This window comes from Plectropomus leopardus, chromosome 17 (genome assembly GCF_008729295.1).
Source record: "Plectropomus leopardus isolate mb chromosome 17, YSFRI_Pleo_2.0, whole genome shotgun sequence".
Classification (NCBI taxonomy): Eukaryota; Metazoa; Chordata; class Actinopteri; order Perciformes; family Serranidae; genus Plectropomus; species Plectropomus leopardus.
In genome coordinates, this window is record NC_056479.1 from 18,100,855 (window position 1) to 18,125,716 (window position 24,862).

At 40.7% G+C, this 24,862-nt stretch overlaps 2 protein-coding genes and 1 non-coding gene across 3 annotated transcripts; all 3 read right to left on the reverse strand.

The window, feature by feature from the left end:
* Nucleotides 1-1,055: 1,055 nt before the first annotated feature.
* LOC121956145 (transmembrane protein 100) lies at nt 1,056-4,855 on the reverse strand. Its single transcript, XM_042504267.1, has one exon. The coding sequence runs from the start codon at nt 4,268-4,270 to the stop codon at nt 3,881-3,883; it is 390 nt and encodes a 129-aa protein (XP_042360201.1). The 5' UTR covers nt 4,271-4,855; the 3' UTR covers nt 1,056-3,880.
* Nucleotides 4,856-9,846: 4,991 nt separating this feature from the next.
* Nucleotides 9,847-18,720, reverse strand: LOC121956144 (tubulin epsilon and delta complex protein 2). The gene is made up of 10 exons (XM_042504266.1): nt 18,253-18,720; nt 16,464-16,522; nt 15,876-16,112; nt 14,730-14,967; nt 14,577-14,630; nt 14,404-14,482; nt 13,370-13,514; nt 12,389-12,484; nt 10,748-10,941; nt 9,847-10,627 (listed from the first exon to the last, which is right to left on the reverse strand). Exons 1-10 carry the CDS (start codon nt 18,354-18,356, stop codon nt 10,478-10,480), a joined length of 1,356 nt encoding a protein of 451 aa, XP_042360200.1. The 5' UTR covers nt 18,357-18,720; the 3' UTR covers nt 9,847-10,477.
* On the reverse strand, nt 17,735-17,808 carry trnat-agu. The gene has a single exon. It is a non-coding gene; the product is annotated as a tRNA-Thr (tRNA).
* Nucleotides 18,721-24,862: the final 6,142 nt, after the last annotated feature.

Here is a 24,862-nt window from a genome sequence, read left to right on the forward strand (position 1 = left end):
CCAAGCTGGCAGGGCAGCACATGGCAATGTGTCTATATACAGCATCGAAATTTCAAACACAGGGGAAGCAAAGGTGGTCTCGTGTTTTTTTATTTTATTTTATGCAAATAATCAAGCATGTAATAATTCTAATCTAATGTGCACATTTCAAAATAGAGTCAAAATAATGTCAGTCCATCCACTCTTGTTCTACCATATCAATCAGGTCAGACGTTACTGCCTCTGAATGATTCTGAATAATCTCCCAAAGCAAAGTAGCTTAAAGGGACAGTTCACCCCACAATCAAAGATACATATTTCTCCTCTATTATGTGGTGCTTTTTATCAGTCTAGATTGTTTTGGTGTGAGTTGCTGATTGTTAGAGATAGCAGCTGTAGAGATGCCTGCTTTCTCTTTAATATTATTGAACAAGATGGCACTTGGCTTGTGGTGCTCAAAGTGCCAAACCCCCCCCCCCCAAAAAACACATTTTATAAATTTAAAAGCAATGTGTCCTTCCAGAAATCATGACCCATTTACTCAGGTTAATCCACAGACGTTGCTGTGAGCAATTTCATAAATGAATTATTTCTTTCTACTAAATTACACCATGCAGCTATATCACTACACAGACGGATATGTGCATCTACTTCTAGCTCACCTAGCACCACTGAGCTAGCTAATTTACAGCTCAGCCGAGGAGGATGGCATTAATGTTTACATTTCAGGCTGTCACAAGCACAAGCTTCTCCTCCATGAGTAGATGCATGCCTCCTTCTGCACTGTGATATAGTTCACGTGCGTAGAAACAAATAGTTTCTACATTAAACTAGTCACAACAAGGTCTGTTGATTATCTATAGTAATCTGGTCTTGAATTCTGAAGAGAGACCTTGCTGTTGAGTTTTTGGCACTTTGAGCACCAGCCACTGGACATCTAGTTCTATTCGAGAGAAAGCCCGCATCCCTACAGCTGATTTCTCCAACACTTGGCAACTCAAACAAAAACAATATAGATTGGTAATTAGCACTACAGTAAGAGGAAATATACGTATATTTGATTTTAGGGTGGACCGTCCTTTTAAAACATGTAGTTTTATAGTATATAGTTATATATATAGTCTAGTTATATTCAATAAATAGTTGAGGTTTCACCTCAAGTTCCAAACTAGAACCTCACAGACCAATTTGTTCACAAAACATTTATTTAATATGACATTTAAAATGAACATATAAGTAGAAATATACAGTAGAAATATAAAATTGTCATATATACAGCACCAAAAAATAAAAGGGCACGCAAACAAACAATATTTTGTTTCACTCGCTTGAGTGAAGAACAGCATCGGTGAGGGACGTAGTTCCCCCACAGCAGAGAGAGGTAGATTTTCCCCTTTAATTTTTTTTTCAGAAGGCAGACGGGAAATCATGACACATCTCTAACAAACAAATTCTGTTCACTTGCCATCGAATTTTTGTGTCAACACATCGTCGTAATATAGCTTGAAAGTTATCAAGTGTGCAACCACAATGTACTTCATTGCACTGAGCTAGAAAAAAGGACATAAATACTCTTTATGAACATTTCCTTTGACTTGAAAGAGATTAAGGGCTGCTGTGGCTGTACAGACTGATCCATTTTAATTCTATTATTTATCAGTAGATTAAGCTTCAGACTTACAACACTCCAGTTAACTTGGCATTTTTTTACTGATGTGGCTGCTTTCAGTGATGCACCATATCCCCTAAGAATAATACTGCTCTGTTCAGGATAGCTGATCCCAATTTAACTACGGGGCTCCCTACTCCCACATAAAAGTGAAAGGAATGACTTCCCAGGTCCTGCTTTTGTCCCCTGACATTAATTCCTTGCTCCCTCTCCTTCTCTTTCTTCTCTTTGTTCAAACTGAAAGAGTTTGGCTGACAATCAGTATGCAACACAACATCTAAATGCACATCGAGTGAGACAGGACCGATCGATTGCATGTCTACTGACAAGACGGTCTTTGGCATTGTGTTAACTGCTACCTCTGAATGCATAGACACATTTTACCCGGCGACAAGCGTCACTAATCTGATAGCCACAATCGATGCAACAGTGATCAATGACAGTTTCACAAGGGTAAAGGAGTGTGCGTACACAGTCCCTCACATGGACACAAACAGGTTAGACATACTGCATGTTGCACTTTGTGTTTTCCATCCCACGATACATTCAGTGACAGAAACGAGAATATTTAAGACGAGAATCAAATGCCATTGTGTGTCTCATCCGGTGAGACTATGTCAAAATATATCACCTATTCACAGATGTGGAGCGCAGCTACATTCACTTATTCTTTTTTAAAAGAAAAATTACATGAAAGGGAAACCCCGGAGTTTCTTAGAGCACAAACATGAATCAGTTTTCACTCGAGCACAGCCTTGTACCATATTTCCAGATTGACAAAGGGATTTGTCACTCTCTCAGTCAATATTCCTTCCACTGTGAGAGAGTAATAATGCACTTTCTTTGGCACACTGCGATATGGACAATGTGGGGCTTAGATTTAAATGTATGTGTGTCTTCATTTGAATGTCAAAAGGTTGTACACACTTCCCTCTGGACTATGTCACACTGGGGAAATGAGTGGCATCAAGTCAGAAAACTGGGGATGTAGGATAGAGGACGGTGATTGGGATTATGGGATGAATGAGGAGAGAGAGAGATAGAGAACAAGGGGGGAAATTGTCAGGGGTTCAGATGGAAACGGGGGAATGCGACAGAGCCTTTTTCCATGAGTGCTTGCTCAAGGCACCAAGAGGGAGGGGCCCCAGGGGAGCAGGATCAGTCAAAGTGTCCCTGCAGTGGCATGTCCCCTCGGATAGTGTCCTTCAATAATCCTGGCCTGCCCTGTGTGGGGCTGAGGTGCCCCACGAAGACACCAGGCTGGGCGTAAATGCTCACACATTGACAGGAGGGCAATCAGTCAGTCAGAAAGTCAGTGCCCCACTCCTTTGTAATGTGAAGCTGAAGCTACAAAAGGCCTTTCAGAGTGCTTTACTGGAAGTGTCTCTTGTCTGGCGTGGACATGGCTTTATGTGCAAATCTGTTGTTCCTTAGTCGCGAACAGTCTCTCAGTTCACCAAAATCTTTACTTGAGCACACAAAAAACACCTTCCACTTCCCCAGCAGGTCCTCTGCCCTCTCCGGCTCATCGTCCACACAGATGCCAGTAAGATCCTGCTGGATTCAAGTTCCACTCTCCCATTGCGTAAAAAAAGCCCTCAACACATTGCTGCGGTGTCACAGGACGAGTGAATGACGCTGGCCGCTGACGCGGGTGCGCTGCTCTTTCAGCTGGGTATCAGGTTGCCGTCTTTGGCCCACTTCTGGCCTCTTGGAGAGTCACCTGTCCTGGCAGGAGGAATGCTGTGACTGACGTGCCTAGTGACGCCAGCATTGACTCCGGCAGCAGCTCTGCATAGCGTGTTGGGTGTCCGCGCAAGCTCCCACTGTGACTGCCAGTGCATACGTGTGTGAGGACCGCGAGGGCCATGTATCCTTGCGTGTAAATATGCATGTAGTGTGCAATGCATATTTGTGTGTGTCTCCTCCGAGGTTGTTTTGACACTGGACACCTGCTGTCTGATGATAAAAGAGCATGTGAGGCATTGGTGATCCCTCCTCGCCAATCCAAAATGGTCCAAACTTTACAGACTAAACAGTGTCCTGTCTATCTGTCCTGTTCCACACTCTATGATTTCTCAGCTCTCCTGTATGAGCTGAGCTGTGATAAAGAATAGAGGGGATTCGGCACTGGGAGGAGGTAAAGTGGCGGTGTCTTTCACCAACTCTTGAGCTCCCAGCCTTGAGTATGTCTCTGCTTTCCGGTTCCTACCACTGTTTTTCCCATATGCTTCACAAAGGACACTGCTCGGAGGTGAACGAGCCTCCCTCTTTCTTTTTCCTTCTCTTTTTCTTGTGGACAGTCCAACAGGCGGTCGCCATCAGTAACAGCACAACACCCATGACAAGCAGCACCACTGACACCACTTTAGTCTGAGGCAGGTCGTTATAGGTGTAGGTCACCCCAGTTCCTGCTACACCGATCACCAAAGAGATGATTCCAAAGGGAAAGATGCAGCGGTACCAGGACTTCTCCATGCCTCCAGTGGCCTGGGACAGACGCTCCAGGGAAGAGAGCACCTCTGGGACTTTGGCCCCACCAGCCTCCAGGGACTGACCCTCCTGCCCCATGCTGGTCTGGGGCTGGGTTTGGCAAGCCAGGTGGCCCGTTGTGCAGCCCATTCTGATAGTGAGGGCTGGTGGATCCGGAAACCAGGTTGCAGCGTTGGCCTCTTGGATTAGCTGTGGCCTGGAAAAACAGAAAGAAATAGAGAAAGACAGAAAGAGAAAGAGAGGAGAAGGAGGTCTGTATAAGACCGAAGAAATGACTGAAGCGTGTCAGATGAAGGCTTCCAAGTCAGCGCTGAAATCCACTCACACTTTCCCCTCCCTCTCTTGCTGTTTCTCTGTACACTGCCTGCTGGCTCCCTGGCAGCACATTGTGCACTCTGCTGGATGTAGTGGCGGGGCATATATAAAGGGAAATGGGAAGGGGAGGAGCCAGGGAAGAAAAACAGGCAAGTCCAAGTGCTCTGATTGGTCCTCTTTGTGTGACGTCAAACACTGAAGCAGGGAGAATAGGGGTTGACGAAGCACAGGAAGGGGGAGGGGAGAAGAGTTGACTGCTCCCTCTTTTCTTCATCTCCCCATCAATGTCTCTCAATTGCAGTCTTTTTTATTGTTTTCCTGCAGTATAAAATCCTTCCCTGGGGAATACAGAGGCCTGCTGCTGACTGGAAATCAGAGGAGAAAGGGGAATCCCTCATCTCAGATTGGAAAGTGTCACCTCCATATGGCAATATATATATGTATATATATATATATATATATATATATACATATAGTAATGGTGTTCCCATTGCACCACATCTTGCATGGACATCAACAGCAAACAAATCCTACAACCACCTACACAATCTTCCTTTTGATATATTCCATGTGAATGCAGACACCCGAAGATTTTCAGGCGGACATCAAACATACTATGCTCCTATAATGTGACTGTGGACACACTAATGAGTAGAACCACATGTGATGGAAACACACTCATGAAAAACGCATGCAGCACCCACTGCTTTCCCGCCCACACGCACACTGCTGGTGCCAGTCCTTTTTGCATGGAAGGCAACCTCATAGTTAATCTCCCAGCGTCTCTGTCTTCCATGAGAAGAAAATCAATCCAGACAGCTCTCATCTCCCAAACTTGCTTATCGCACCTCATCCGAAAAGCTACGTTAGGGAGGGATAAATGTGTGTGCACAGCTGAGTGTCTGTGTTTTTATCTTCAGGCATTGCTGCATTTACTACGGCAATGTTTGATCTTTTTTCTTTCCACGCTATAAAAACCCCCCCCCCCCCAAAAAAAACAACTGGATTTAACCATGTTCAAGTGTATGTAAAGGGACAGTTCACCCCAAAATCAAAATACTTTCCTTCTGACCTGTTGTGCTATTTAATAATCTAGATTGTTTTGGTGAGAGTCGCAGAGTGGTTTGAGATAACAGCCGTATGGTTATCTGCCTTCTCTCCAATAAAGGCTAATAGAACTAGATGGCACTCAGCCTGTACTGCTCAAAACACCCAAAAAATACATTTGAAAAACTCAACAGCAATGTCTCTTTCCAGAAATGATGACCCTGTTTACTCAAGATAATCCACAGACCTTGTTTTGAGGAGTTTCTATTTCCTGTCTTCCACCCACCAAGCTTATCACTGCGCAGAAGGAAACGTGTCTACTGCTAGCTCACCTAGCATCACTGAGCTAGCTAGCGTTAAAGCTCCGCCAAGGAGGAAGCCAAAAATGATTTCATCTCGCACTGTCAAAACCTCAAGTCTCTAGTCCATGAGTAGATGCACTCTACCTTATGCATGGTGATATGGTTGGCGGATGTAGTTCGGTAGACAGAAAATACTACCTTCATGAAACTTCCAAAAAAAAGTATTATCTTGAGTAACCGTGTCATGATTTCTGGAGAGACACTGCTGTTGAATTTTTCAAATGTACTATTTTGGCACAAGCTGAGTCCCATCTAGTTCCATTATATAAGGCAGATATTTCTATGGCTGATATCTCCAATATACGGCAACTCACACCAAAACAATCTAGATTGATAAATAACACTGCAGGTAAGAGGAGAAATATGTATTTTGATTTGGGGGTGAACTGTCTCTTTAATGAACATGTGTTATGAGACAAGGCGCCTCTTGGATATGAGGAAAAAGATCATTTCAAAAAAATGACTTGACCTCATAACAGGTTTAAAAAAAAAAAAAAAGTCATCTCTTCGAGCTTTGTGGGCATAAATACTATACCCAGTGACAACTTGAGTGTCTAAAGAGAAGAGATGTGGTTGAGGGTGACATCTCAGCACACATCATTCTATCTAGAGATACCTTGGTCCTATTTAACCATCGAATGGCCTGCCCAGGGGTCTTCGTATGGGCCACGGCCTTTCGTATGGCATCAATTTAGGTTTTGTACACGAGGAAAGCTTTTAAATAGACATTTCTGTCTTTGCTGATTTGTTTTTCAATCATAATAACACATTCATTACATTATTTTAATCTATTTCACTAAATGCACCTGGACAAAACACTAGAAAAAATGTTTAGAATAGGTATTTTCTGTGATATTGTTATTTACTTTAAATTTGGCCTGTAAAAAACCAGTTTTTACTTTAAAAAAAAAAAAAGCTTGTGTCTGAGATCCAAGGCTGCCCACACATTTACTTTTTTAAGTTAAAATAAATAGTTTCTTTTCACAGTGTATGGTCCCAGCCAATAAGCCCCAGTGACAAAACAGTACAGAACAGCTTTCAATTTACTTTGGGTATGCATTTGGTAGTTATTTTATGTGAATTTAGGTAAATTTACAGGAATGGTAAGATTTTCATTCTAAATACCAAACACGCCTCTGTATGAACAGGACAGCTGCTCATTAGTTTAGACACTGTCTTCGTTGCAGTGACAGAAAAATTCAATTTGATGGAAGAAGCCAACTTATACTGGCTGAATTGTGGGTGGAAATCAAATAATGAACCCAAATGCAGCCTAACTGATGACCACACTGACTTAACGATCTCTTCTGTTGCTCACTCTGCAACAGAGCTGAGCAAGAGGGGAGTCAAAGAGGGGAAGTGAGGAATGTGTTTGTGAGGGGCGGGGTGCAAGAGAAAAGAGATGTTCAATGGGCATTTGAAGAAGAGAAGTGGATTCTTGGTAGCGCTGTTCAGTTTCTGTGGATTTGTACTTGGACTCCAGCACTACAGTGGCCTAAAGCAACAAATAAGAAAGTGAACAAGTAGGAAGGAATGTGGACGACAAAGAAAAGCCTATTCAATCCTGTCCCTCTCTGTGTGATGTGGCATACAGCAGTGAGATAGGGGAAAGAAAATGAAGCTTCCTCCATGGAAAATAAAATTATGAGACAAAAAGAGGCGTGAGAAAAATGGGACAAAGGCGTGAGATATGGGTAACCTGGGCAGGGCCAGGCCACGCTGCTGGGAGTGGAAGAGCTGTGCTGGTGACAGCCAGAGCCAGCCAGCAGCTGATGTATGCAGGTCACAGGAAGGCTGAGTTGCGTAGGCGCCACTCCCTCTGGGACCTGTGTGTAGCGTTGACGTGATCTCAAGGATGCTTCTCTGCCTCCTTCTTGCTCCCTTCACACACACTGATCCAAGACTGTATGGGCGGACAAGAAGCTCGCAGCACATTTCCACAGTCCCGTACAGATAACTTGGCTCCAATCCATGAGTGGTGGGATGCTTCTGGTGCTGGAGATCTTGTGAACATGTGTGAGCGAATTTTGGATTTGAGCCCTCGTCATTGTGCTTGTTTTTTTAGACACAGGTTAAGCTGAAATATTCCTCTCCTTTTGAGAATCTTGTTTTTCCTCTCCTCAGGGAAACATGCCATTTCCAGCTTGCAGCATGCAGAGAGCCAGGCCCCCAGGCATCTTTGTGACTCAGCCGGCTTTGAGTATGCTCGTCCGTCCCCTTGTTTGTGTGTGCACGAGGGTTGGTGCAGCAGGGCTCAAACACCCACGTCCTGCTGTGTGAACCCAGCGCCACCTGTCGCCCAGTCTGGCACAGCCCCTGCCATCCACACGTCATCTGTGGGCACGGGCCCTTTAGGTGTCTCCGAGCCCTTCTGCGTCTCACATACGCCCTCACATAACATTTGCGGCGAGCTAAACCACCAATTTTCTCAGATCACATACTATCAGCCCCACATGTGTTATATGTCATTCGATGCCAAATAATAAAAGCCCAGAAGGGAGCTAAAGCAGATCATATGGAGAAGCATTATGTTGGAGTATCGGGGGCATTCACAGTGAGCTGAAACATACTGGAAAGGTTGCAGGACTGTCTCATGACTATCATTCACGCTGTGAGCTCTTCAGAGACCATTATTTGCCAGACAGTAGGAAGAAATTGGAACACATGGAGGATGACTCTGAAGTCATAGCATCCCTGCTGCTTTCGGTGAAAGACAGGATTAAAATAGGATGAAGCGCTTCCATTGTTCCTTTAAATCACTTAAGTCCACACACCAGCAGGCATGAAAGTCAGGCAGCACACTGATTAGTAACTTTAAAAAATTATGCATGAAAACAAGTCTTATTTCCACATGTTATTCAAGGCCACAGACTGATTCCAACAGAGAATTTATTGATTGATTTTGATGCAACGGTAATAACTGAAACCATTAATAATAAGCACCTGCTAGTGTGTTCAATGGTCACTTCCTCTGTGAGTTGAGTGCCACCTGCTGGTAAATTTAGAGTTGCAAGGGCTCTATTACCAAGCTCAGTTTAATTTTTTTCATGACATCTCACGCTAGGTATTAATTGTTATGCAAGATAAGAGATAAGACTGTATTGATTCTACACCGGGGAAATTCACTCATTACAGTAGCTTAAGAGTCAGAAGGAAAAGAAAAAAGGAAAGTGTTCGAGTGCTGAAAAATGATAGAAATATTAAAAAATACAATAAAAAATAAAATAGTAGAACACCTGGGGTGCCTATTAGCTTACCTGGTAGAGCGAGTGTCTCATGTACAGAGGAGGTGTCCTCGCCACAGTGGCAGCAGGTTCAACTGTGACCTATGGCTCTTAGCTGCATGTCATCCCCTCTCTCTCCCCCTTTCATGCTTGAGCTGTCCTGTCATAAAAAAAAGGCAAAAAGCTAGTAAAAATAATTTCAAAGAAATTATATACAACTGTCACTTCAACATATACTGTATGTCCTTGTTGTCCTTTTTTTACACTGCCTACTCCACCCTGTAATGACTGCAAATTCATTTTTAAACTGCACTTTTGCTGTTTTAAGGGAAATTATAAATATTTTATATTAAATATTATATTAATTTTTTTTAAAAAAAGAAATTCAAATGATGCGTGCGAGAGACATGGATCAAGAGAGGAAGGACAGGGGGGCCACTGAGCCTACTTAAGCATAGGGCCCAGAATTTGGTGCTATGTTCCTGATTACACGTTACTGTTTGTATGTATTTTTATCTTCTATGTATATATGCCACTCTTTTTCTCTCATTATTTCACCAACTATTTAAAAAACTAGATAAATTAAAGGTTTAAATACCCCTTAGGTAAAGTAAAAGAAACTTTAATGTCCCTAAGGGGTAACTGAAATACAGACAGCAGTCACAATATAACAAAACAGACAGTACAAAATTCATATACACACAGCACCCGGAATCACACACTGTCCGGTACAAATCATGGATCTTAAGGGACAATGCTTGTTGAAATAAGGAATATTTATTGGTAAAGATCATCCTCTTAACAGCACTTCACAGTAAAACAAAAAAAAAAACAATAAACAACCACAATCTTTTTTCCCAGTCTTACATTACTGTTTGGCATCAGACACTGAATAATCACAGCACATTAAAAAACATAAATTCTTCAAAATAATCACCTCAATTCTTGACTGCTCAGTCTAAAGCAACATAATAGTCTTGGAATAGGATATGTTGAGATGCAACAGCAGGGAAAGCACAGGTGTAAATAATGACATTAATGATGACTTAATTCCATTTAGCTGCTTTGATTTTAGGGCCCTCGCATTGTGCATGCTGGCTCACTGTCACACTCACTGGGACTCTGAAATATATCAGAGCCATCATTAGTGTCATTAGTTACACCTGTGCTTTTCTTACTGTGACAGGTCAAAATGTCTGCTGTGAAAAAGTCTGTTGTTTTTTTTTTATTCCTTTGAGCTTTATGTTGTAGTGTTACTGACAGTGCGATTTTACCGGTGTTGCACTGGAATGCCTTATACTGAGAGGTCGTATCTTATTTCTTTTATGTGTAAAGAAGAGGTGGACTGGGTTTCATGAAATAGTAAGTCAGTGTGATATTCTCTGTAGTCAGTCGGGCTCAGAGTCTAGGACTATAGCGGGGAAACGCTCCCCTCCTTCACCAAGCAGGGAGTACATGTCTCTCAGCAGGCTGATGTTAGGACATCCGGGCCCAGGTACTATAGATGAAAGCTGAGGGGACAGAGTGTCCAACAGAGCCTGTCACAGAGAAAGGACATTATTTCTTAATAAGTACTGACCTCTACTCAGCAGAACACAGCCCAATCAGGTATCTGATGAACTATTATTTTAAGATGCCTAAATGCTCACAGCCCTTACCTGCTCGATGTCAATCTCCTGTTGCAGCAGCGCCACACTCATCCTCAGCTTCTCCAGCTGCCTGAGCTCTGCCTCTGTGGTGTAGGTTATAGTCGGGGGCAAGGGTGCAATCATCCCATCTCCCCACACACCACTAACCCCAGTGGGGCAAAGACAACCTCCCTCTGGCCTCCATCGATCCCATGCTTCCCACTCTGACGGAAAATACGGTTATTTTTAGAGCGTGAGCGTGAGCAACCGTACCCTAAAACGTTTTTCTGCTCTGCTGCCTCAGCTTTAAATAGCTAGGCCCTCGCCTTGCCGCGTCAGGATAGACAGCTTTTAAAACCCCACCATCACAGGGTGGGATGGTGGGGGGGTGTTGGATCTGTCGAGGCCAAGGAAACTAGTGATCTGGCACTGAGGTTTCACTGCGGCTCTGTTTTCATTTTCCATCCGCCAAGATGGAGAGGCTGCATTAGCTCGTTAGCACGCTACATTCATCACAATCATATCTCAAATGCTGTTAAAATGCAATAAATGATTTATCCCGCTCTTGAATATTAAACCCACTGAAATAAAATACTAGATTTGAGATGCCACACTGAATACATGTGCTCACAACGCTTGATGGAGGTGTGCAAGCTAAGCAGGGAGCTAGAAATGACTGGAAACTTCCCTCTCACACTGGCTTTAGCGACATACTTGCGCTGCACTTGAGCTATAACTGGTAAACATAAACAAAACTTGCACCGTGAAGGTGATACAGTCATTTGAGTGGTGTGAATGGAAAGTCTCTGAGCATTCAGCTTCATTATAACAGCAATGTTGGAGGTAATGGAAATTGTACCATGTTACATACTGTAGGTACTGACAACCAGAGACGATAATTCAAACACAGGGACATGATTTCTCTTCCAGTGTACTCGTAATTATACAAGACTGTGCTGTAGAATAAATCATTTTCAATAATGTAAAAGTTTTCCTCTGCTCATGACCAGCTTTATATAACCAAAGTTTTTCTGTATCAGTCTGTGGAGTGAAGCTATGGATCAGTTTCAATGTGGAGGTAAAACAATGACCAAACATACAGTTGTATAAAAACATGATTTCCACGAGGTACAGGGATGAAGAAGTGGTTTGACAGTCACCGTGTGTTTACAGGGGTTATTTATTTGGTTACTTTATTAGTATTTTATCTTCCTCTTTTTTGTGTAAATGATGAAAAGTTGTAGATATTTGTTTTGGGGTATCTGGGTGTATGTATATGTGCTTAGTTAATAAGACTATGAGTTTGTATTAATAAGAAAGCTGGTTAATAAATAATTCAATGATTTATGGAGAAGGGGTGGGATGAAATAAGTTTGTACTTTTTCTCAATCCTTATCGAAGATGTAAACATCATCATCATCATCATCATCATCATCATCATGTGTTCATGTGACAATTTCTTTTGCTTCATGTTTGTCATTGTATGTAAGTATTATTTTTTTTTGGTCTGTCTGCGTGTTTGTATAATCATTTCTCTATTTTCTTTTTAACATGTTCAAAATAAATCTAATCAAAAAAATAAAAAGTCAAGTTATAATGTAATTCTTTAAGAGGAAACACATGGTTTGAAAGGGTAGGTTATGTTTTGTTTAAACAGTACTATTTTCTTACCTTGTTTCACTTGGTGTGCAAAGTTCTGTAACTGTACTGCTGTCATCGGTGACCTTTCAAGTGTCAGACATGAGTCATACTTGTTTACCTTAACACCTGTAAAGAAATACATAAAAACTAGAATGATGATGATGATCACACATATCTTTTCCCTAGCAGCACAGAGGATCTACACAGTCAGCACAGTTTCAAGATCAGTGTCACCAATTCACTATCGGACTAAATTATCTCCCCCTCTGTTGCTGAGTTAATGAGTAATGGCCAGAAAAAGGTTTTTGCAGAACATCGTGATGTCAGAGTGATGCTGACCTTTGACCTTTTGGATATATAATGTCATCACTTCATAAGTGTATCCTATTTTTGAGATTTGTGTGTCATTTTGTCATAGTTAGTGGATGAATTCTTGAATTATGGGCAAAAACATGTTGTATGAGGTCACAGTGACCTTGACCTTTGACCACCAAAATCTATGTCACAGTAGAGTCCAAGTCGATGTTTGTGCCAAATTTGAGGAAATTCCCTCAAGGTTTTCTTGAAATGTCGCTTTCACAAGAACGCAACGGACAGGATCACCGTCACCTCGACCCATGATCAATAAAATTGCATCAGTTCATTGTTGACCCCTAGTGGACATTTGTGCCAAATTTTGACAAAGTTCCCTCAAGGTGTTCTGCTATTGCCAGAGTTGAGGCATACAAAACATTATTACAACATTATTTCAGGAGGTAGTGGAGTTGTTTGGTTTAATTACAATGTTTATAAGTCCAATGTTTGTAGTCAGTGCAATTGTTAAATATTTCAGCTGCTCATTTCTGGGTGCTGAATGTGATTGGCAGTGTTACACGAGTTTAAACAGCTCTCAGAAAGTCACTTCCTGCCAAATTATCATTTTCTCACCCACATACTTGTGTCATCAATTGCCTTCTTTCATCTAATCCTAATTTTGTGTGCTTGCATGTGGAATCTGTTCAAGCTTTTTACCCAGCTCTGCGGCTGCTGCTGTCGCCCGTTTGGCCAGAAGCTCCTTTGTCTGGCACTGCTGGGTGAGGTCATGTCCTTGGTGAGTCAGTCTGTCGACCAGAGCCCTGGTCTGATCCGGGCAACCACATGGCCAATCCCTGGGGAACTAGAGGTGTCAGAGAGACAGGGTTAAGGACAACACATCAGGTATCAGGCTGTTCGGAGGAATTAAGGTGTATTAATCAAATTTGTGCAGATACAAACTCTGCTTTGTTGTTATAGCTTGGCAATGGATATCAGTGGAACTTTAAAAGTGCAATACTGAAAAATATCAAATTTCCATGTCTTTTTTTAAAAGTGGGTATGGAAGCTATTTAAATACTGTGAGAGTATTAAAATGCTAAATCCACAGAGTAATGCACGCAGTCAACATTCAGTATTTTTGCCTTTCAACAAGCCATCAGGACTTCTGTGAAGTTGTGATGTCACAAATAAATTACAGACCGAATCAAAATGTTAATTTAAAATAACTTCCAGATAGAAAATCTTGTGTCACAAACAACACTGAGCAAACACTGCCTCAGTTAGTTAGTTTGTAATTAAAATAAAATGTCAGTTGTCTACCCACAAGTGCAAAGTCACAGTGATTTTGTCTATAAAGACAGAACGTGCTGCAACAGTGCAATTAAAGTCATTGCTGCAGCTGCAAAGTCAATGCAGGGATGCAGAGAGCACAGAGGTGGGAAACACTAACCAATCAGAGAAGACAAGGCATTTTTAGGAGAAGGGCTTAAAGAGACAGGCCATTAAACCGAGCGTTTCAGACAGGTAAATTCAGGCAAACAGTATAAGAAAAAAGTGTTTTTTAACATTAAAGCTTGTAAACATGTTTTTGTAGCGAACCAAAACACAAGTATGAACCTGGAAATGAGAATAATATGGGACCTTTCACTAACACTAGAGAATATTTCTAAGTTAACATTACACAGTATGGAAAACAAGTCTGAGGCTTCCCAGCCCATTTTGACAGGCTTCACTAGGAAAAGGAAGGATACCGTAGCTCTCATTCTCTCCATGAAGTGACTCCTCCCAGGCACAGGTTTCCTTTGTAGGGCAATGACTTTGTCCCATAACCTAAAGATAATATAGAGAGGGAAATTTAGTGCCCAAACTGAATCTGTGGAATCAGCTTTAAATTTTTCACAGTACTAACAGTCATTTTGGTCACCTGTTTTGCTTGCTCCTTAGAGATTTCCATTTTGCTGTTTGATCGGAAGCATTCCTGCCAAAGCAAAGGCAAACTATTATAGTAGAAGAGCAGTCAAACCTTCACTCTCTTCTGACTGTGACTTTTTCATGGTCCAGTTGAGTAAAAACATACCCATTCTGTTGAGGTAAACTGTGAGCTTCGGCCTCCGTATGTGAAACAGGCACTGTGTTATTTGAAGGAGTTGGGATGGCTGCAGCTTTGCCCAGGTCATTTCCAATGAGCATGTTGCTTCTTATAGTCTTGTTTTTAGAGTGGAGAGTTGAGGTGTGTAACTGACCCCGATCAAGAGAGCCAGACGCTGAGACAGCCTGCTGTGATTTCCTTGCAGCTTGGTGATGTGCAATTCCAGCTGAAGAGACAGGACAGTTCTGGGTTATGTTTCCATTGAAGGAATATCTCACCACCGTTGACCGCTTGTATATCAGTTACTCACCGTGTGCTACACCGAATTTGTGAAGAAAACTTTGCGTCTCTTGCACGCCCCAATGGTGAACAAACAATTGAAACATGGAGGAAATTCTTGATGAATTACATTCATAGGAGGCCACCTTTACCAACAGCATATTATCCGATCATATGCTCAGTACTTCCCAAAAAGACAGCCCTTTTGGTATAAGAACAGAACCAAAAATTACACTTATTTATGCTCTTTTCAAAATCAAACTCCATTAATAAAAACAATAAATCTACCTCAATGAAAGCGAGAGCTACAGGAGAACAAACTAAACTAAACTAACTTTAAAATAACAAAGTCACACAATAACACAAACTAACTAACCAATAAAGGCAGCAGAGATCAGCAACCCGTGCTCACAGAGGTTAAAGTACTGTTTTAGTCAATGGAGTCTGGCTTTGAAGAGAGCATAGATAAGTTTCACTTGTAGTTCAGTTCCCAGTCCGAAAGGGCTATCTGTTTGGAAGTACTGAGCATGCAAGTGGACAAATCAGACTTGGATTATACTGCAGGAGTTGGGTAAAAGTTTCTAATCTGATGTTTTGATAGTTGCGCTGGTCTTAAACGTGGACCCCTGTGACTTCAATTCATCAAGATTTTTCTCTGTTTTGGGATACTCTGTTTACCACAGGCATGTGGGAAAAATAAAGTTTTCTTCATAATTTCATGAAACAAAGGTTGAGTAACTGACATATGATCATTTGGTGGGTGAAGTATTCCTTTAATTGTGGTTCTGCACTGTCCATGTTTGTAGCTTGCTGAAAATGTTGATGTTGAGCCCAGTGTGACGGATGCTGACTTACTGGATTTTTTGTGCTCTTTTCTGTCAAGACTGGCAGATTTGGAGGTTAATCTAATGGTCATTTGATTTCCTTTGGATGCTCCAGATGCCTGCATTCCCTCTTTGGATGTGACAGCTGTAATGCCAGGTTCCTTTCGATGTGCAAATTGTCCTGCGCCAGTGCGAACCCGAAGGGCTTTCTCCAGGGCTCGCTCAAGCAATTCCATATCCTCTTTCTCCTCTGGTGAGGTAACTGTGTCTAAAGATAGCAGCATGCACACACGTGGTTACAAGTTAAGATGTATTATTATTTAACCTTTATTTAACCTAAAAGTCTATTTAGACACATGAGCTCCTTGACGACCAGAATGAAAGAGATATGTGATATACATCTTACATCTCTCTTGACTTAGGTGCATTAACCAAAAATGCTCAAATGAACAATTTATTTTATCATATATTACATGTGATGTTTATAGAATCTTTTTGACATACAGTGACTGACAACAAATGAAAAATTGCCTTCAAAGCCAACTCATTCACAGGAGTTTTTTCTCTAGTGATGAACGAGCATTTTATCTCACATACAACCTATGATTTTTCAAATTACCTGTAGCAGCATCATCTGCACATTTTGATTCACCAGAGCCCGTCTGAGGTTGTGGCGTTCTGAGGGCAAAGAATTAATGTTATTACACAGTCAAGGTAACTGAGAGGAGCACAATTATGAAAACTTAGGCAAATGGTATATGCACAGCCTACGTGTTTACAAAGAAAAAAATTGACTTTTAGTGTGAACAAATTCTAAGTTGCAATTCTGTATGAAACTTAGTTTTGGTAAGACTTTTCTGTCAATAGAATTCAAACTTAATTTTATTATCTCATGTACTGTAGATGCATGTTGTTTACCACAAATCCCAAATAATAGCGGATTTTAAAGGCTGCTATCGATTTGAGAGAAAAAACACTTACAAGGTATGCTTCAATATTCCTCTTTTAGCATAAACATGTAATATAACCCAGCGTTTTTGATAAAGACTCTTGAATTTGATAATGCTAGTGACACAAATTACCTCATACATGTCAATAAAAACAGAATGCATTTAAAAATGTAGACAGAATGGAATGAATGAAACACTAGGCACACTGTAAAAACAGGATAAAACTTATGAAAATGTCCTACAAGGTAAGTAAAATCACCAAAAAGCAGTTCTACAAAGGTGGTTTTTTTAAAGTGATTTAAAAGATGAGACAGAGTTTGAGGCCCTGATTTCCTCAGGCAGGTTATTCAAAAGGCTCTATCACCTTTGTGATTTTTTCTGGATCTGGGAACAAGGAGCAAAACATCTGAGGATGTCAGGGTGCGAGGAGGGATATAGGACGATGACAGATCAGATGAGTAACTTGGAGCTAGGCCTCTCAGGGTTTTGTAAGTAATCAGTAAGGCCTTAAACTCTATTCTAAAAGTAACTGGTAGCCAGTGTAAGGAAGCCAGAGTCGGTGGTCACGTTTCCTTGCTCGAGTCTAAATCCTGACAGTACAGTTTGGATGACCTTAAGGCAGGAGATGGATTTTTTTGCTGATGGAGGAGAGCAGGGAGTTACAGTACTCAAATCTAATGGTTATAAAGGCGCAGATTACATCTTACAGATTTTTGGTTGAAATAAATAGTTTACATGTGTTTCTAAAATGAGCAAGACTGCACCAATAATTAGACATGTTCATCTTAGCCTCAGTTTTTCTTGACAACGGCACCATGATTTCTGCATTTACCACGTATAACTATCGCCCATTAATTTACCTACATGCATTACATCTCACGCATGTACAAACTAGCTTCTGCGGTAAAGTGGACAAAGCGCCAGTTTAGACTACTGGAAAAGGCACTGCTGGGATTCGAACCCAGGATCTCCTGTTTACTAGACAGGCGCTTTAACCAACTAAGCCACAGCGCCGGATGAAGGTCATCTGCGACAAATGCTCGATTTATGAAATCAATCCATGTGACTTCTGACACAAATTAAAAAAAAATCTTTTGGTTTCACGAAAGACCGCTCCATTAATATTTACTTTTTAATCTCTGCGACTTCACGGAATGTTTCAGAGACCAATAAACCCAGTTGTCACGAGAGGTACAACGCACAACAGACACACAAACTGGATTAAACATCTGCATCAATAATGTATTTTTGCATTCACATATTATACGTTATCTTACATACTAACAATATACAAATAATTCTTCTTGGTTACGATTGTTTTGTAGTTCTAAACTTACAACTGTCTTATTTTAAACGGCAGGCTTGAAATGAGAGATTCTGGTGACAACAGTGAAATCGTGACTGGTAATTAATTATCAGCAAAGTGTTAATGACACAGATTTAACGAGCAGTACTTACAAGGTCTGTAATAGTTCTCTGTAGAGTTGAATACTGTCATCAATCTTGGCTTGTTCAGCTTTGCAAGACTTGATAGCTTGCTCAACTACGGACAGCAGCGACATGTCTCAATGTCGCACTGTGGTGACTTTATTGTTCTGCCGCAAGACACTGTTGGTTTAAAACTCTTATTCAAAGTCAACAAAAGTTTACAGAAAGTGAAAATCGGTTACAAAGGGACGGAGACATATTCTATAAAAACATCCAACACTGGCTTTTTCGTGCCTACCCGCGAAACTGAAAACTTAGCGGACCCGGAAGTCAAATTTCTCTTTTCGTAGTGGAAAAAAAAACGTCACCGTGAGGCAATATGAAGGTGTTCAAAAAGGTACCGTCGTCGATTCGTCAGGACACGTATCTTGCATTTATAAGCAAACATGTACACATAAGGCTAACACTAAACCCTAAACGCGACAAGAAACTTTTAGCTTTAGCCATGACACACTTTGTACTTCTCGCGAGAAGTGTCGTGGTTGCCAGGCACGCTGCTCCCTGATGTTGCCACGACAACAGCTCATATGTACCATGGTTTATAAATTGTGTACGCAGTAGTGGAACATAGACTACAGTAGTAGAAGAAGTATTCACATCCTTTAATTAAGCAAAAGTACAAAAAACACTCTGTGAAAATACTCTGTGACAACTATGATGTCTTGCATTGAAAATGTACTTAATAGTCGAAGTAAAAGTACCCAATGTAGAAAAAAACACATCAAATTTTATAAAATCTTCTTACATTTTTAGACAAGTTCTTTAATTGTAAAGTAATTAATAACTAAAGCTGTCAGAATAATGTAGTGAAGTAACAAGTACAATATTTCCCTTTGAATTACAGTGGAGTAAAAGTATAAAGTCGCATGAAAAGAAAATACTCAAGTAAAGTACAAGTTCCAGTTACCTGAGTAAATGCCCTTAGATTCCACCCCTGTGTGTATGGTATGTAAAATTAAAATAGCGTTGGGTTATATGAATTGTACAACAATTTTTTAAATTTGGTGTCACTGACAAAGATGCAAAAAAAGGGATTCATCTGAAGACTCCGCTCCCACATTTTATTAATTAGGTCCCACTTATACACTTGACTCATAATGTGTGAATTACCAGTTGCACATGATTACTCTAAAGAGCACTGTTTTGCTGTTTCGATAACAACAATCATTAAATTTTGTGATTATGTTCCCAAGAAGCATCATTTACATGTACACTTTTGAACAATTGCTTTCCCTGTGAGTGACAGTTATTAAAAACAGGATATGACTAACTCCAGGATAATTTGGTATTGATTTGCTGTTTTATGTAACATTGTAAATGATCCAACCAAGGCCCGATACTGAGGCAAAACGAGTCATACACAGAAGTTGTTGACCGCATAAATGTATCTGTAGCACGATGGGTCAGAGCCTCTTGTGCATGCACAGTGGAAACTATTGCATTTGCTTTGTGCACTTGGAGTGGCTTTTCCACAGAAGCACCAGTGAAGTAGGTTGACTTCATAGTCATCAATATTTCCTCTAAATTAGCACTGCTTCACATGCTCCTCACACCAAATTACCAATTAACAATGTGTGTGTTCCCACACTGTCTCAGGATTTTAGACTATGTTGTATAAAAAAATAAATACATGTTCGCTATGAACACAAGTATTGACTCTTCTCACAGCCACAACCTTGGCTTTCTTAAACACAGGTGTAACTAATAATGGCTGAATTACATTTAGTCACAGGTGTGTACTCCAGTCACAAAAAAACTAAAAAAAAATACAAAAACATACAATATCACTTCAAAGGAAGAACAGTCTTACAGAAAATGGGAAGGGAAAATTACAGACATTTTTACAATATGGGGTAAGTTAAATGGAGCAAAATATGCGAGGTCAAGCAGTCAACTCGAGACTCTCGCACACACACACACACACACACACACACACACACTGACACACACACTATTCTCCATATTTCATCTAAAACACACACCCTCCCAATTTGGCGGTATATTTAAGCTGCAAAAATATGCCAACTCTCCTTCTGCCATGTCAATGCCGCTGCTACTCGGCTGCCTGCTCAGCCAACCCCTCAGCCCAAATTTATTTAATCATCACCCCCCAATATCTCATGTAAAAATATCTTCGGGGTGTGATGAGGCCAGAGTCTAGATGCCAAACTCTAACTGTGCTCTGCTGTATAAATGAACATTTCAAACGTGAGTTGCCTGACTGAAATACAACAAGTAAAGACTACTGTATGGTTTGTTTGTTGTATTTCCACCTGGTACCATCCCTTTACCCTCCTGCTATACTGACAGTAAACTTAAGTACAAGATAGGGTTTGTGTCTATTGGTGAGTTTCACCATTTTTCCCCCCTTGCTGTCAAAGCACTGTTCTTGATTGATTTAACATTGGTCAGAAAGCTTTTTTGCAGCAGACATTTAACCTGTCACAAGGAGAAAACCACAGGAGGAGCTAATAACCGTAACGATCCTGCAGTCCCGCAGTGCAGTAGTTGCTTCAAGTAGGTGGATTCTGCGCACCATTTGACAATTATCAAAGCCGGATCGGCTGCTATAGTTGTCAGCGGTGAGATGGTGTTTACGTCACCTCAAACACATGACCCATACGAACACAAATAAGTCAAGGGAGATTGCTCAGACAGAGTGATAAGTGTCATTACATGTCTTACATTAAATCATATTGTGAACATTACTATCCATGCAGGCAATTATTTGTCAACAAGCCCATGATTTTTGCCATGTAGACTGACACTGATGGCCTCTGGGGTCGTTCCCACTACAATTGGTATCACCAGGACAACATTTCGCAATAACACACACACACATTAAACTTTGTATACACTCCATATTTTACCCTGTGGTCTTGTGTAGCAAAACAGATCTTATGATGTTTCATTTTTCTGTTTCTCCAATATTATTGTCTTTTTTAATCTTTTTGTTGTTGTACTGTTTCGTTATTTCCTTCATTGTGTTCACATGTATTTCACTCGGTTATCAAAAGCATCAGATCACAAGTGTTTAAGAGTGGTATGGTTGGGGAAGGCGCCCCATGTATTGAGGCAGTGGCCGCGAGCTCGATTTCGGCTCGGCCCTTTGCTGCATATCACCCCCTCTCTCTCCCCCTTTCACACTTGTGCTGTCCTATCAATTCAAGGCAAAAACGGTGGTATGGTGAAGTGGACCTCCTGCTGCTTGTCCGATGGGTTGCGTTTATGTGTGTTTTTTAAGCAGCATATGAAAGCTGTCCAAGCCATCAGCATATCACAGATGAGTCCTCAGTAGATCACAAACAAAACCAAATGGCAGCAATAGAGTCAAAGAATCATTCAGGAAGCATGACTGCCAAAATTTTTGTTTTGTGTGTTTCTCATCTATAAATGGACAAATTAGCATCCGAGAGAATATGAAGTTTGCCTCTTCTGTTATTGAACTGCATCAGTGGCACAGGATCAATTCCCAAAGCAATTTAATGTAATGGCAACAGCTTGCTGGCCCTGTTGGAGGGAAGTGAATCATCTTGTTATCTTTCCCCCCACCAGCCTCCTGTGGCTCAGCAGAACAAGGGGGGGGGGGGGGCACTCAGCTGCCCCGCCAACCCAGCATCTGACATCAGCCCGCTGCCAGACTAATATCAGGCTCGGACATTCACACACAAATGCTCTTTCTGTCCTTCACATGCATGTAGGCACAGACACACTCACACACAACATACGCAGGCTTTCAAATACACACTGCACACAGTCATCACCCGATGGACAAATCTGCTCCGCAAACAAACAACCACCTCATACATAATTCATAAGCAGCATGTGTGAATCCTGTGTACACAGAAACACCTGGATAGTCATTATTATACTATAATCTGTAATTGGCAGAATATACCAACAGCATGTCATAAACAAGATAACACGAAGAAAGCTCGGTTAGTTCATCCCAAAGGGACAAGACCATCACGTTACGGCTCAAGTCGAGGATTCTGGTTGCTTCTGTGTTCTGGGCCGGCTCAGGACAAACACCTGTTTAATCTGGAAGCACTCATTGTAATTACACAGTACACTCTGTGTTCAGAGTACATCCAGTGAAGCTCATTATGATCCCCGCTTCAGCTCAATCAATCTATTTGTACCTTTAGTTTCCCAGATGTTTTTGTCTCCACAACGAGCACTTAGTGCCGAGAGTTGTTGTGAATCCAGATGCAAAACTCCTCAGTTCAACTCTATAAAAGCAGTGGTGGACAGTGAAGAAGTACTTTTTTTGGGAAACATATTACTTTGACTCCACTACATTTAAAAGACAAATCTTGCATTTTTGACTCCATGGTATTTCTATAAAGGCTCTTGTTAATTGTTAAATTTGCTTTGAAGGCAGTGGATGATTTTTTTTATCCTTTTCCAAAATGCAAAAGTCCATAAACTATGATCATGCATCTTGTGTGCTTTGTTTGTCAAAATGGTGTTCCCGTACCTCTGCCTCACCCATGCAATACTCAGATTGGGCAAATAAAAATAAAAATAAAAAAGAAAGAAAGAAAAAAGAAAATGAAGAAAAGGACAATGGTGGTGGGCAGTGGACATATCCCCTTCAGTATTTGGTACATGTTCATTTTTTTCCCCCTTAATAAAAACATTAGAGTAGTGTAGGCCGTGGGATTCGCAACACAATTGCATACATTTACATCATAAATGGATGGAGAAAAGGCACAAATTGGTGGGGTTTTTTTTGTTTTGTTTTCTTAACTAAAATGCAGGAAATTGTTTGATGCTCAAAATCATGTGTATACAACACTACAATAAGCTCTGTCATAACAGAGATAATTGCATGCTGCTATGTGGTTATGTAAGAACTACAACTTATTCATCACTGAAATGAGTCCTTAAAGAGCAATAGTAGAGAACAATAGAGGCTGTTGCGAAAGAAATTAGGAACATTCAATTTTCTATTCCACTTTCAAAAGTGATGGATCATTTTTTAAAGAACACAGAGAAATATCTCATACATAATATAAGCAAACAATACAAAATTAGTGTAATTTCAGTATAAAACATCGCTTATTACTGTAGATTAGCCCAAAAATTGATTAGACTTTTTGATCAATATATCCAAGCTGTTTGTGAAACAGAAACCTGCCAAACTGTGGTATTAGCTTGGTGGGAATGCCATCTTGTGGTTATTCTCTTCGTGCCTGCTGATGTTTGTCTTGTTGGTGATTTTGGGGTTTCTGGCCTCTTGCGACGTGTCATATGATGCAATATTAAAAGTAAACATTCACTCTTGGCAATCATGTCAGCTTTGCACTAGAAAATGGTCTGAACAAAAGCTTTAGCCAACAGCTCATGGTTGTCTTGTGATAGATTAAAACACGGCCCTCAAGAATATGAATCACTCATTTGTGTTAAGCATGTTACCAAAAGAGAGCATATTGCCACAACACGAGTATCTGTTAGCATGACCTTAAGAGACACTGTTTGTTTTGGACAATTCTCAAAATTCCTTGATTTGTGAATGTTGCTTTTTGCTGTGCCTGTGTTTATTATTTGAAGCTGATTTGTAGTGTACTAAAATTGAAGTTTAAGTGCATATAGGATTGTTGTCTCTTGAAGTTAGTGTAGATGTAGTTCTCATTGTCAGGAAGTAGTTCACTACATGAAGTTAAACTAGTAGGTTAATAACATCTGCAGTAGCTTGCATGTAATTCAGATACATTATGTACATAGTGATTCAAGTAGTTAAATTACACAAATTGGTGTATAAAAATTTCAACAGAATGCAGGAAATTAAGTGTTAAATGCTCAAAATTCCATATGTGTATATAAAACTACAATAAATAGTGTCATAATGGAGATAATTGCATGTTGGTATGTAAGACCTAAAATATTGTAATCATGGAAATGAGGCCTTACAGAGCAGTGAGGCAGAGGTTCTCCACTGATGAGTTATACAGCTAAAAACTAGCTTATGCTGGTAACAGGTTTTAGGTGGCTTTAGCTAGTTTTAGCTGGTCAAAAATGGTCTTAAATGGTCCTGACCCAGTTCTTGCTGGTCTTTGATGGTTTGACATTAAGCTGTGCATATTTATCTTTATGTATAACACATGACAGAAGACTTGACATTGTTTTTTTATTTCGTTCTCAAGGACATGAATTTGGTTTCAGTTTTACAGGAACTTCACTGGAAAAAACAGCTAATAACTATCACAAGCTGGTATATGACCAACTAAACCATCCAAAAATTATGCCAAAACATGCCTTAAACTGCTCAAAAAGCTGGCCAACCACCTTGACCATTTTAAGGCGGTCAAAAGATTTTGTTTTGGTTTTTTTTGACAGCAGGGGTCTAACGTTTTAATTTAATATTTCTATTTTGCACGTTTTCTTCTATAGCAGAGAACCATAACAAGTTCTACAAGTTACAAGTTACTTCTGAGTTTAGGTGGTTTTCTTGGTAAATTACCAAAAAGTGTCATAAACATTACCTGACTTGCAGTAGTTTAGCAGTTGTTTGGCAGATTTGCATGCTCAGCACTTCCCGTGGAGGAGCACCTGACAGCTAGCAGCCGGCTGGGGG